Here is a 14,324-nt window from a genome sequence, read left to right as displayed (position 1 = left end):
GTGAATGCAGACCGATACCAGATTTTTTTGGTGGGACACCGTTTATTTGTGTTTTTGGTCAAGTAAAAAATGGCCCCGTCTGAGTGCAGAGGAAACCGGCAGACGAGCAGGGAGAGGGTGTTTGGTGCGTGCGCCCTTGGCTTCTGCTGCACAAAAACACTGCTGTAGGGGTAATTTCTGCCCTAAACCTTGTGATAGGACCCAACTTGTTCCATCCCGGAGTATCACTTTAAGGTGAGGAGTGTAATGTTTTTTTCTCTCACAGTCATTTGAAATAAAATCCATATACTGACAGTGACACTCATGGTAGAGGCTCCAGACTAAGAAATGGAGGGGAGTCATGATGTTGGTGTGGTTGTGTTGAAATTTGAAATATTTTCTTAATAAACAGAAAACATTTCATTTGAAATGATAAAATAATTTTTTTCTCTGCAGATAGAGGAAATATTTTTCTGTCTTTACAAAATTTTTTGGCTAACACCACAAAAGTCCTCTGTTATTACCAGTCTGCCCTGTGTGTTCATACCGTTTGGATGTAACTATATTTGACATATACAAGCCGTGTGACTTTGGTAAACATGCCCCATGCTTTATTTACAAACACAATGCTTGTGAATCTCATTATTCTGTTTTATTAGAAGCAGTCTACACTGAAAAGGCTCATCTTACGAGAGGCTTTATTCTATAAAGTGTGTCATTTATTTATTTATTTGCTTCTTCTGGTCACACCAGATCTGCATCCTGTAGGTGGTCTTACCAATGTACTCCCCTTCAGTCTCTCCTCAGCTACATCACCCCTTTCTTTCTTTCTTTCTTTCTTTCTTTCTTTCTTTCTTTCTTTCTTTCTTTCTTTCTTTCTTTCTTTCTTTCTTTCTTTCTTTCTTTCTTTCTTTCTTTCTTTCTTTAAGCTGCCTACAGTTCACCATTCAACATATTCAAAGACAACCTTTCCTTTGATGTCATGTTCAGGATGGGAAAGTACGATAGCTATAATGATGTTTCACTGAAATATTCCAGCATTAAATTCATGAAACATGTCTTATGTTTTGATCGCTAATCAACTGAGAGGAAAAATGATTGGAGTTTCACAGATTTCAGGCTACGTTCATATGATTTAAACCTGGAACACATGGTACAAGGAAAGCAACAGAGAAGAACGGCTGCTGTTTGAATTTGCTGAATTCTTTCCTTTTAACCGTTTTCCCTCTCATCAATTATGTCAATGCCCGTCTTGAATAGCTAGTCTCAGCAGTGCAACTCAAAAAGATAAATCACTATATAAATCACTGGCTTGTCACGCTCAGCCTCACTGTCATCAGGCATCAAGCTCATGGTAAAGTGGAGAAAGAAGGGAAGTTAGGTCAAGCGTTTATAACCATCCTCCTCAACATGTTTATTTTGATGAAGAACCAGACCAACTTAATTTTGGTTGAAAACAAAGTCGTCAAGCAGTTATTTATAACCCTACTTATAATAGTTCCAGTGAAGTAGTTTTAGGTGTCCAAATAAATGCAGGATTGTGCTGACTACCAAGGATGTCAAGCATGTTTCAACATGTCAAATTTTCCCATCAACTACCCACGAGTGGATCCCTGCTGACCTGGAACTTAACACCACAAACGGGACATCCGATGGTGTCAGGCAGACGGCAGCTGAGGAGCGTCCTGGCTGGACTGATCACTCTGTCTGGCATTCTTTGGATAGCGGGGGTGTAACGCAGAGCTCAGGATGAAAATCCCAAAACTCTTGACCTGTCAGAGGGGTGAATGTGGCTCAAGAAGAGTGGTGGCTCAGAGGTTGGTGTTTGTGCTTGTTCACTTTCACTTGTGCAGTGCCCATGTCCAGTTTGTCAGTCAAACATCTACTTGTGCATTCAAAATAAGAAGCAGGAAAAATTAGATCAGAATTAATAGATCAGACTCAAGTTTTATTGCCTACTACATTTGCACATACAAGGAATTTAACTTATGTATATATATATATATATATATATATATATATATATATATATATATATATATATATATATATATATATATATATATATATGTGTGTGTGTGTGTGTGTGTGTGTGTGTGTGTGTGTGTGTGTGTGTAATCAAAAAATAAGGAATATTTTATTAAAGGTGCAATTGTCGCTGTGCAATTCTAAAGTTAAGTGGGCGTTGATTTAACGCATAAGAAAAACAGTCCCAAGGGGAGAATCTGGGTTTTAGACTTCAACAGAAAATTTGATACATCATATACTTGAGTTTTGTTAATTTGCTGTGCTTTATAAGTCCTTGAGGAAAATTGGAAAAAAAAATTTTGAGAAGCCTAAGTCAGTAACACTTTGTTTGAATACCTTCAAAGGTTAGACCTGTTAGAGAGTGAGTAGAGAATTTATGGACAGCTTTTCCAGGCATCATCCCTCAGCTGAAACTTAGGTGCATGTGTATGTGTGGCATGGCTGTGTGTTATTAGTGTGTATCAAGGGGACTGAAAGAGATCCTTGTTTGGGTGAGTGGGTGGGTTTGGGTCCTGAAGACTTTAGGTTCTGTGTGTGTGTGTGTGTGTGTGTGTGTGTGTGTGTGTGTGTGTGTGTGTGTGTGTGTGTGTGTGTGTGTGTGTGTGTGTGTGTGTGTGTGAGTTTGTGTGACAGGGAGGGGGAGAGAGGGAGAAGGAGAGCGAGTGAGTGAGGGAGGGAGGGGGAGCCCGCCTCTCACATCTGGCTCTTCATGTCAGCAGTCCAGACTCACATGCAGAAGTTGCGTTGAAACACCGCTGCACCCTCGCCCTGAGTCGCGCGGGGGCTGAGAAAGCAGAAAATACTGGATGGTTCCAACGAGTCTGTCTCTCCTTGGTCCAAACCGTGTGCATAGGTTCTGTACCGCTTCCTCTGGTGCAGGAAGGTGACGCAGCGCGAGAGGAGCTCGTTTTAAACCAGGTGAATCGGTGACGACCATTGCGGCAGCCGGACGCAGCAGCTCGGGACGCACTGTCCCAGCCAGCCAGGGCTGTCCACTGTGGGACCAAAAGAAACTGTGGAATAAAAGTCAGGGAATATGCGCCCGGCTGCACCGCAATGACAACTCAGCGAAGGTCTGCCAGGCTACAGCTGCGGCGGTCCATCAGCGAGCAGCTGCGGGACTCCACGTCCAAGGCTTGGGATCTTTTGTGGAGGAATGTCCGGGAGAGGCGTCTGGCAGGTCAGAAAGCCAAACCAGAGGAAGTGATACTTATGCGGGATACAAATGATCCAATTTTGTCTGTCACAAATCTATCAAATGGGTCTAACAGGCGGCAGGTTGAGCCGGGAGCTGTTACCTCATAGCACCCCGCTGGGTTTAAAAATTAAAGATAGAATCATACTGGGTTCATTTTGCTTTTCTGCTCAGGAGGCCCCAATTTCGTTTTATTTTCATTCTCATTTTCAATGAGCACTGTATTCATCAGAACTTTGTAGAGTGATAATTGAAGGACAATACAAACAAAAGTTAACCACACTGTATTTAGCTGCTGTGTTCTGCCTGTAGCGTCACGCGCACGCAGCGCGCTCCCTGATATTTTGGGAAGGTCATTGTCAAATATAGAGCTCCAAACAACGCAGGCATGTGCTGTGGACAGGAGTCCTGCCGGGCGGGTTCAGATGCCAAACCCTCAGCAGCATTTGTTTTTCTAACCCAAACGTATCGTTCCTTTAATTTGGTGATTCCCGAGTTTGTGGGACGGTTGCTTGTTTTGTATGACGGATTTCATACGTGTCGGCGTTGAGACAAATATTCCGTACGCGCCAATGCAGCAAGTTTGAAGGGTCAGCCGGTTTGCTGTATATTTACAGTAGCCTAGATGCGCAGGATTGGATCTCTCTCCGTCTCTCTGAACTGTGCGTCAGAGAGGGACGTGAGGGTGGGGAGATGCAGTGGGTTGTTCGTGCCTCCTCTCTTTGATGTAATTACCGGGATGTCTGCCTCTTAAGCAAATTAAACGACTAACATTCCCACATTCAAAACCCAGCTAACTACCACAAGCAGGGCTATCAATCACAGATACTCTGCCTGTCAGAGTGCAGCGGTGATATATCTTATGTGCAAGCAGCAATAAGCCACTTATGTATTGTTGGCATGATGGATAATTACTAACTGTAATGAATAATGTCTTAGAAGGGGGTTGTATACTAGGGTGAAATAGGGCATCAAAGAGAACACCTGCTGCCACTGTAATCTTATTCACACTATTTCACCAATCCATCCTCCAGGCAGAGCCCCAAACCCACTGCACCTCCTGCCCCCTCCCTTTCTCCTCCCCACTGCTTAACCCATCAGCCCACAAGGCACCAAGTTCACATCTGTCTGGATCAGATTTGGAGATGAGGGGATTCTTGGAATCTGCACATCTGGTCTCTATGTTATACTGGTATTCAGCATTTTTTTCCACCAAAGTTAAGGCAAATGCGTATTGTATGAAAAAAACACACCATGGGGGTTGGTCAAAATGTTGTATATGGAAGTTCTCAGCAGGAAATAACAAGGCTAACTTTGAAATACCTGCATCTCCTTAAAATCCGATGCATTTTTCTATTTGACACTTAAAAGAGAAAAAAAGCACTGACTTCTGCTGCATTAAAGGGGCTGTGAGGAGTTTCCAAGTGATTTTGAAAAAAGCTTCCTTCTAAATACATACCTGATTGTAATCTGCACTTTTAAATGAGATTATCAGCGCCAACATTTCAGGTTACAGGTTATTTCAAAATGCTACTTCTTAGCTTCCCCCATTGGGTCGAGCAGGGATGGATTGATTTACGCCGTGTCTTGGTCTCTATGACAACACCACGCCAGTCAAGAAAGTTTAGTAGATCCATGTTTTTCTCTGCTGAAAACGATTTCTGTGATTAATTTTGTGGTGATGGTGAACACAGCAGTCTAACTGTCAGACAGAAAAAGGACAGAAGAGAAGAATAAAACTAAACAAGAGAGTCATACAGTGCGAGTTTAAGGCTAAAAGGGCTAAACTGTTTGTGATATTGTTAATTCCAACCCACAGTCAGCAGTATTTCTACAGTGGTCCGTTCAAACTTGAGAGTCTATCAACAAAATGAAGAGTGAGGTTACGTTAGCTCTGCTTGGTAGATGACTGGCAGGACATTGCTAACCAGGATTTACGAACGTTACATAATACGGACATGTCTTAGAGCACCAGGCTGCCAACTGCAGCTATTAAACAACTTACAAACTGGCAGTGTTTACTTGTTGTCACATTAACCTAAAGATACATCGGAGCACTAGGCTGCCAATGGCGCTACACATAACCAGCTACTACAACGTTTGCTTGATGTCACATTTCAAACCATATCGCTACGGAACTGTGCCTTTCCTTTGCGCATTGTATCCAGTAAAAAGTTGTCTCGAGCAAAGAAAATTTATTTCAATCCGATCTCCATTTAATTCCAAGACAAAACACACCTTGCTGAAAGTCATTTACGACACTGTGTGTGACGCTCCAAGCCAGAAGGTGGCGAGGCAGATCCTCCTCATAGCATCTCTAAGAAACACTACAAAGAAAGTGCAGAGGGGAGCATTATACAAGTAACATTGTTTATTTAAATCCAAAACGTAACCCAAATCAAATGAAAACATATCAAATGTGGTTGAAGAAACCAGGTTAAAATCGATTGTTTTCACTTTCATTCAGTCATCTGTTTGTGTGCGTGTGTGAAAACTGAGAGTGCATGAGAGCACCTGGGTTTAGCTGTAATCCCAACAGATTTTTAGGTTAGCAGCAGTGGGAGTCGGATCTCTCTTTGCGTGGGGGATTTGTGGGTCTTAGTTGCTTCAGTGTGTGTGAGTGAATGTGTATGAACCTTTACCTTGAATCCTTTTTATTTGACTAGTCAGTATTCTCTCTTTTCATTATCAGCTTTGTAGCACACTCACCTTCTTTGGCTCTCACACGTTTCCCTAAACTGTCATGTTCTTTAAGTTTCTTGTTAGTGGTCTTGAAATTGCATTTACTCATTAGATCTATTCATTGTGATTTAATACATAACTTTAAGTGCATTTTAACAAACTGAAAGCACACCACTTTGTTTAAACATTTGCCAATATTTCACAAAGAAATGTTTTCTTCAAATATACTTATTTTCCTGATTAATCATCATTAAATCCTAACACTCACCTCTGTAACATATAAAACTCTACCGCTAGTCATTTGTAAAGAATTAAAAGTCAGTTTAAGAATAGATCATCATTTTTAAGCCCATGCCTAGGAATAGGCTCCCTCTCTTTATGTTAGTGTTCAGATAAAAGTAGAACAGGCTTTGAAGCAGGGATGCACAATATTATCGGCACAATATTGGTATCGGCTGATAAAAGCTTAAAAACACGTTTATCGGTATCAGCAGATATGAACATTTCTGCCGATAGGCACAGCCAATAAGGTGCTATTCAGTTAGGATTATTATTATTTTCCATCTGAAAAATAAGCTCCTTAAATAAAATGTAGCACTTCAATTATTTGCACTGCAGAGCTCTGTGTCTGTCACCAGGTTGTTACAGTAGCTCTAAAATAATCAAATGCAACTTGGTTATGTTTAAAAATGCATTGTACATTTAAAGTTCATGTGATCTAAAGAAATTATTTTTCTGTATTTCAATACTGAATGTCTTCAGTTTGAAAAAATAATACATTTCTTATTTATGGTAAAATCAAATGTTTTTGTCTTGTTTTATGTGTGTTTCTTAAACAAATAAGACCGTCACAATAATAGTAACTTATAAATTCCAGTACAGGATAGACTTAGCTTTCTTTACAGTGAAAAAAACAAACAAACTTGTAATTACTGGTATCGGTATCGGCCAAAAGGGGTTTCGATATATCGGATATCGGCAAAAATCCATTATTGTGCATCCCTACTTTGAAGCTTGGGAATACTCATACCGTGGAGCTTAGACTAATTGCATTAGAGTCATCTTTGTGAATTACGCAAAAGAACTAATTTAACATTTATTTGTTATCATCACTATGTATCGTACTGCATCATTAGCAAAATGGTTATCATTTTCGTTTCATAAAAACCACACGTGCTGTATCGTATTATCACATCTTATCATGTGTATTGTACCATAATTTTATTGAATCGTGTTGTATCATGGCTTATTCTATCATAAGGTATCGATCACATCGTGTTCTAACCCTAATTCTAATCCTATTATACTACGTATCATAATATATAGTTATCCTGTCGTATTGTGAGGTAACTGTAACTGTTATCGGATTTGTATTATATCGTGTTGTGTCATTTTGTGAGTTGGTTGCCGTGAGGTTATTCCCATCCCCAATAATATTTGAAAGCGTCCTCTATGTAGATTAAACTGTGGATGGCACGATCACATATAAAATCTATAAAGATAAAAATAATAGACTTGTCCAAAATGGTCAGATGTTTCAGACTTACAGGATCTTTGAAATGTTCAAACTGCAAATTAAGGACTGATAAGGATGACCACTATAATCTCATCTATTTGATCTAAAGGATTTACTTGAAGGAACACTGGTTATACTAAATATGCCACACTAGAGGAAGAGCAAAAACTAGGATTTCATTAGAATAATACAGACCTGTGCTACCAAACACAGTCATCATACTTTCTTTGCATCCACTTCTTTGTTGTTGCATCTCTAATCTCTACATATAGAATTATAGTGTCTCATATCTACAGCAGATTTTTACTTCTCTTTAGTTTAAAAATTTTGATGAAACTTTAAGATAAGTTTGATAGTTATCCTGAAGAGGGCAGCCTAATCAAACTGTGTCAGAGTTCAGTAGAAATATATGATAATCCAGTCTTTTCTTTGACAGTGTATGACTCAGAAGACTTAGAGCTCAGCTGTAATACTCCTCCACCGTGAGATCAGGTGCGTGTGTGAGACAGCTGACCTGAGATTGACTTTGCTATGACCTACTTTTCACGTGCACCCTCACCCCCACCTCTTACCCCCTACCTATTGCCTACTTAAAGTGAATTAAAAAGGACCCCTATATCCTGTAGTCCTGACAGATAACTATTCTACCAAACTGGGTCAAAGTATGATCCTGCCTCCTCCTTCACTGCATTCCATACATTGATAATACACCAACTCGCTTTCTGTTTGGCAACAATCAGTCACATGCTTCAGACATAAGCATCGCTCTCCTCAGCTTCTTGCTGAATGTATTGTGAACAAGATTCCCTAGTTTACTGTTTGGGTATGGTGTACGTCCTTATTTATTTACAGGTGTGAAGCATCTTAATCCAGTAATGTGCTATGGTAAGATTTTAAGCCACTGGTTCTTTAATTTAGAATTTTAACTTCATACCTCTCTGTACTTTTCTCCACTTCATCTTACAACTTGGGTTCTGTGTCTTTGTTTTGTATGGCAGAGATACCACCAAAAAATAAGCTAAGGGATTTTTGTGTGATAGTTAAGAACAATTTCCCTTCTTTTTCTAGAGACTGTTTTGTGTTTTTCGTGTTGTTTTTGGGCTATTTCTGATTTTTTTGTTTGTTTTTTTGTTTTGTTTTGCTTTCTCTTTTTTTTTTTTGCTGGACAGAAAGGCTGAAGTAAAATTTGGGGAATAGAGAGAGGGAAAGACATTCAGCTAATGGCCAAGGCTGGGAGTTGAACCAGTGACGCTGCAATCAGGACTTTAGCCTTTGGATGTGGGACCCTCACTGTGAGAGCTTTACATGTGGATTCTTACGGGCTGTGGCAATGCCGAGTGTCCCTCATAGAATAGAATAGAATAGAAAATACTTTATTTATCCTGGAGGGGAAATTCAGGAGTCACAGCAGCATTTAAGAAAATAAAAGTAAGAAAGTGTATAGAAAGTGCAAAAAGGTTCATAAGAAAATAGTTGATGACAGCTTGTCCATCATTCTCCAGCCCAGCTAGTCTCCACCTCCACAGGGTCCAGGACTGAGCTTCTTCAGCAGTCTGTTCAGTCTCTGTCTCCTGGATCCAGTCTGCCCACAGCAGGCGAAGCTCCTCCAATGTGGCGCCGGCGCCCGATGTTAGCTCCGTCAGCCACATCCGTGAACAGCACGATGCCACTCTGCCCTCCGGCAGCCCCTCTGCCGCTGGGCTAGCACGGCTAGCTCGTCCATCCCACATGTTGTCATAGAGACTGAGACATGGCATAAATCAACCCAGTCCTGCTCGATCCAATCGGGAAGCTCAGAAGTAGCAGTTTTAATTAACCTGTAACCTGTAATATTGGCGCTGACAATCTCATTTTAAAGTGTGGATTATGATCAAGCATATATCTGGAAGGAAGACTTTTTCAAGATAACTTATAAACTCCTCACAGCCCCTTTAAAGCAAGACAACAAATTTTCAGAGCTATGGCATGAATTGATGCTGGTTTAAAGAGCCAGCCTGTCAACTGTCAGCCAGGTGCATCCCTTTGCAAATGGCTTTAGATACTTACCTGATTGGTGTGAGGTTGAAATGCTCTGACTGCCTGAAAAAGTTCTTGGGAAACTGTTGAAAACCACCTCAACATGTACATCCATGACTACTGCACAACGAAGTGATCATCACAGAAAAGTTGGCCAGCTTTGATTACTCTGATATGCATTTCCTGTAACAGGTATATTCAGTTATTATTGGCATGGTATTGTTGTGGTTGTTGTTTGCGCTGCTGCTGCATCTTTTATTTCTATTAGCCTTCTACCAACCCCTTTTTCTGTATATTCCCCTGTAAGTCTAGTCTTGCCTAAGGTTTACTTTGCCAAATTTTGTCAAAAGCTTGCTCTTCCAAGTATTTTGTCTCTTGAAATAATATCATAAAGAGACCTGGTCCTTTTAAATGTCATGAGATGACTTTGGTCATACCATGTATCAAGTCATTTTTCCTTTGATACTTTGGTGTATTTGGTTCATTTGTAAAGATTCTGAACTTTAATGTGTCATGGAGTATTTCTAAGCTGTGATGTCTGTGTTACAGAGGTCATAGACCCCAATGTTTCTTCTCTTTCTGGAAGCAGTCCTGTTTAACATCATATAGCCTGAACTTGAAGGATTGAGAACTTTTCTTAATGCCATTAGAGTCCCGCTCAGCTTTAGTACTAATAGTTTGTTCCTACACACATTCCTTGACACTCTCTCACTCTCCCACATACTCTCTATTGTTCTGCCCTTCCCCTCTTCACCCTGGCATACGGCCTCTAGGATAGTGTTTTTTTTCCTGGCCTATCCCTACCCTCATCACATCTTCCATCCAGCAAAGAACACACACTGTCTTACACAAACACACACTTGTGCACGCATTTGCTAGAGGCATGTATCAGATTTTGCGTCAGGAAGCTGGGCAGTGTTTCCCAAGCTCTTACCCCATTGGCTGCTCTTTCCTCATGTGACCAGAGGAGAAAGCTTTTGGAAACAGAGTTTGGGAGTCTTCCTCCTATCCCAGCTTGAGAAGTCAGCATGTTGTTAGCGCGTGTGTGCAGGGGGGTTAAGTATCTCTGTCATCTGACTCAGGTGGTGTGATGATTGTGTGTTTGTTGGGGGGAGGCGGGGGACAGGCAGGCGGGGAGCTGATTCGGCTTCCAGTGAGGGCTTGTTATAGGCAGGAATTCAGAGGGAGTGCTCACTAAACAATTCATCAGGACATGAGAAAGACCTGTAGGATCCCGAGGATTTAATTTTTATGTTATGGAGGCTGTGGAGCGCAGAATGGATTATTTTAATATGGACAGTTTGACTACCTCATTACATAAAGAAAAAGCTGCAGGGCTTGAAGAGACAACGAACAACAATCTGGACTATTTGGATACTCCTAACAAAACAGAAAATCCGAAAGATGAGGATGCTGTAGCGTGCGGCGTTCCCAGAAAATGCAGACACCCTGACAGTGTGGACAGAGTAGAGAGTGCTGACACAGACTCCGCTCAGGATAATGCAGACAGCAGGAGTTTGGAGATCAGTGACAACAGTGGAGATCACAGCGCCAAGGACGACAGTAACGACTGGGAGAGCGACGACGACAGCTCGGGTGAGGGATCCTGCCTGGAGGCCATGACACCCAGTGGGCATCAGCACTACCTGAGGCTGGGCGACACCCCCCGCCGGCGCTCTGCTCTGCGTCTCTCACGCATCATCGCCCGCAAGCAGCTGCTGAGGAGGCTGGCACGAGGTAGAAACAGAGGAACAGAGAGTTATGGGTTAGAGGGAGGGGCTGTCTTGGCTCTGATGTGACCTGAACTGTTGGTTGAGAAAAACATATAAATTTGACAAAAACAGCTGTGTTATTAGATAAATACCTATGGTTTCCCCCTCAAATTTGCTGTTTTTACACAAGGAAAATGGAAAACTGCCCTACATTTCACAGTGAAGTTTATTACCGATGTACGAAACCTGCCCAGACCTCTTTAGTTTGTTGTGAAATCTGCTGTTCCTGGGAGTGAACTTAGTCAACCTCATCTCGGGTCTTCTACTCAGGGGATGAGAAAAGAGCTGTACGCAGCCTCAAATAACTCCAGCCTTGATAAAATAATAGAAAGAAAGAACCTCTCTGTCTTTGTATTGCCTATTTTTCCTATTTTTGATATATACCACTAGTTTTTATGAAATACCATTAACGTTCAGTGTATGCTAAATTTGGAGGAGCACACAGCCTGTGGATAATACTCCATGTTTTATCTGACTTTATGAGACAGACATATATACATGTAGTGTTGCGTTTTCTCTAATGATGTTAAAAAAAAAGCCAAAGGAGACAAAGCAGCCTCTTAAAGGACTGCACTGTTATTGTTTTCGTCTGTGTCCTCACGACCCAGCCCGTCAGCTTTGTATTCCATGGTTACTTCCTTCACTTCCTGTCACATGACTCATGTTTCCCTGGGAGTAAATAGAACATCCTGATGTGCAGTATAAAACTTTGGGCTTTTTCAAAGTGGCCGTACTTGAGAAAGATTATGTAAATCCAACCTGTATGTTGACTTTTTTCCAGGTGTGGTGTTTGTGCTACACCTAAACAGAAATCAAAGAGCGAGCCTGCTGTTAATTATGATGTCTTTGGTTGTAATGAAGGATGAGCTGTGTGTCAGATCTTGTGAAAAAGATAAGATTTGTTTCAACGTGCAGAATCATGCATGAGGTGTCTGAAAACTGATGTGTGGAGGAAAGAAAGAGAGAGACAGCTGTAGCAGCAGGTGAGGAATGTAGATGGCAGAGCAAGTTTATACCTGTGCTGCTTTTGAGTGATGACTAATTTAACTTCTCCCACTGCCTACTGCATCAAGACACACTTACGTCCTCCCTCCCTCTCTCTTTTACAGACACACTAATATTCACAGTCCCCAGTTGCATTCCTCTCCTCAGCAGCTGGTCGACTGTCAGACAGGCCGGATATAAAAAAACACTCAGTAACCTCACTGAAGCTTCGTCTGAAACTTCTCAAAACCAAAACTTTCATTCGTATCCTCAGTCACTGCTGCTTTTTACTTTTTACAACATTCTAAATTTGGACCAATCAGCTTGATAACAACAGATCTAATTGACATTTTTTCCCACTGACACAGTGTTAGAAAGTGTGAATTAACATTTCAATTGCAAGTGGCAGAGACTAAAAATTAGCAGGCTGAGGGCCTAATTTTTCACTGTTGCTGCTGTTGATCGAAATGATTCACCCACAATGCATTGCACTAAGAAATCAAAGAGCTGCACACCACTGGAAAAAAGAGAAACTGTACTTTAACCAATGTGGTCCTCTGATGCAAACCTCTGAACCCTAGCAGGAGAATTCAAGAAGCAATTCTCTAATATGGCAATTGATGATAGATGCAATTTTCCTTTTATAATTTTAATTTGTAATGGAAATGAAACTTGTTGACTTATAAAAGTCATGAAATACCTACATAAAGTCTTCATAGCAGTGTCTTTATCGCACACACAGTACAGTTTCATAGTCTATACTATTCTTTAATTAAGTGTTTAAAAAGTATGAGAGCACTTTGACTTGATTTGTATTCTTTCCCATCGAGTCCCCTACACTTCACCATTTGGAACAGGAGTAAGGAGTTTCAAACTGAAACCATGTTTTTCTTTCAAATCTGAACCGGCACACTGAAATTCTCTGAGAAATCAAAAATACATTGGACAATAACAAAGCTACTGAAACACAAGACCTCACGCAGGGTGGTGATCTGACCAATTTGTTCAGCAGTGTAAATAATTTTGTACTCCCGGTCATCCCTCAGTCAGAGGGTTTGATCCAAGATCCTGCAGCCAAGTATCCCTGAGCAAGACTCTGAGGCCCAAATGGCTCCTGCTGTTGGTCATGGGTGTGTGAATGTGTGTGAATGAAACAGCTAAAACTGATGGTCCCTTACTATAGCAGCTTCTTTCATCGGTGTATGAATGGATGCATGTGAGCAGCAGTGTTAAAGTGCCATGAGTAGTCAGCAAGACTAGAAAAGTGAGGTACAAGCCGATTTACTGTTGTTCTACTTCTTATGTCTTTGATTCAAGTCTAGTTTTGTCTTCACATCAGGGCTGTCAGCATTACTCCGTTAATGGATCTTTGATTAAGACCAGATTTTATTTTTGTTTCTAATCATGTGCTATTTTGTCCCCTGCACACTTAAAAGGAGCCACTGCTGCAGCTTCCATCTTCCTGCTACCTCCGTGACAAAATAATAGTAATAATAATGATGATGCTACTGCCTTTTATGTGCATGATTCACCTAAAAAAAACAAAAAAAACTCCCAGGTCGCTAAGCTGACAAGTCAAAAGTATTATGTACTAACTTTAAGGCTTGAATACCACCTATTAGCAAATTATATAAGCCAATCTCACTGATGTCAGAGGGAAACTGACAAAAACAGGCCGGGCATTGTTTTGGAGCCTGCAAACAACACCGCCCTAACACTGTTTTGAATAATAATTGTATAGAATTGTAAAATTGTAAATAATAGTAGGCATGTAATTTCTCATGACTAAATGAAAAGGGATCACTCATGATGGCAGGATGAAGGTGCTTACAGATGTTCTCCATGAAGTCATAGCCTGAGGATGGAATAAATGGGAATAAGTTCATAGGCTTTGACACCCTCTGCTGGAGAAATCAAGTCACAACCACTTCACCACTTCAGCCCTTTGGCCTTTTTACGTCATACCATCTTATTATTAAGTTGTGTTGACGATAACTCTGTGATGCTAACTCCCAGCAAGCAGTCTTGTTGTCCGACCACCGCTGTCCTCAGTTAGTGATGACTCCTGAACCTGCTGCTGATTTCATGCTACCATTAATGCAGCTTTGCGCCACATTCCTGAGGGCTTGACATCATCGCAAATGAACCATGG

At 41.1% G+C, this 14,324-nt stretch overlaps 1 protein-coding gene across 2 annotated transcripts in view; it reads left to right on the top strand.

Moving 5' to 3' along the window:
- stard13a (StAR related lipid transfer domain containing 13a) overlaps window positions 1–14,324 on the top strand; it is a 57,723-nt gene that overhangs the window by 24,214 nt on the left and 19,185 nt on the right. Inside the window, exon 1 of one of the 2 annotated variants that reach the window (XM_074672100.1) lies at window positions 2,695–3,187. The exons of the other annotated variant lie outside the window; for it this stretch is intronic. Within the exon in view, the coding sequence (XP_074528201.1) occupies window positions 3,064–3,187 (124 nt within the window). The 5' untranslated portion in view covers window positions 2,695–3,063. Of the gene's footprint in view, window positions 1–2,694; window positions 3,188–14,324 lie in introns of those variants that run through there. 2 annotated transcript variants of the gene reach the window in all.

The sequence above is a fragment of the Halichoeres trimaculatus genome, unplaced genomic scaffold, assembly GCF_033239565.1.
Source record: "Halichoeres trimaculatus isolate MK-OKI-2021-1 unplaced genomic scaffold, fHalTri1.1 fHalTri1_scaffold_6, whole genome shotgun sequence".
Classification (NCBI taxonomy): Eukaryota; Metazoa; Chordata; class Actinopteri; order Labriformes; family Labridae; genus Halichoeres; species Halichoeres trimaculatus.
The sequence above is the reverse complement of the archived record's forward strand: the minus strand, read 5'-3'. Positions and strand labels throughout refer to the sequence as shown.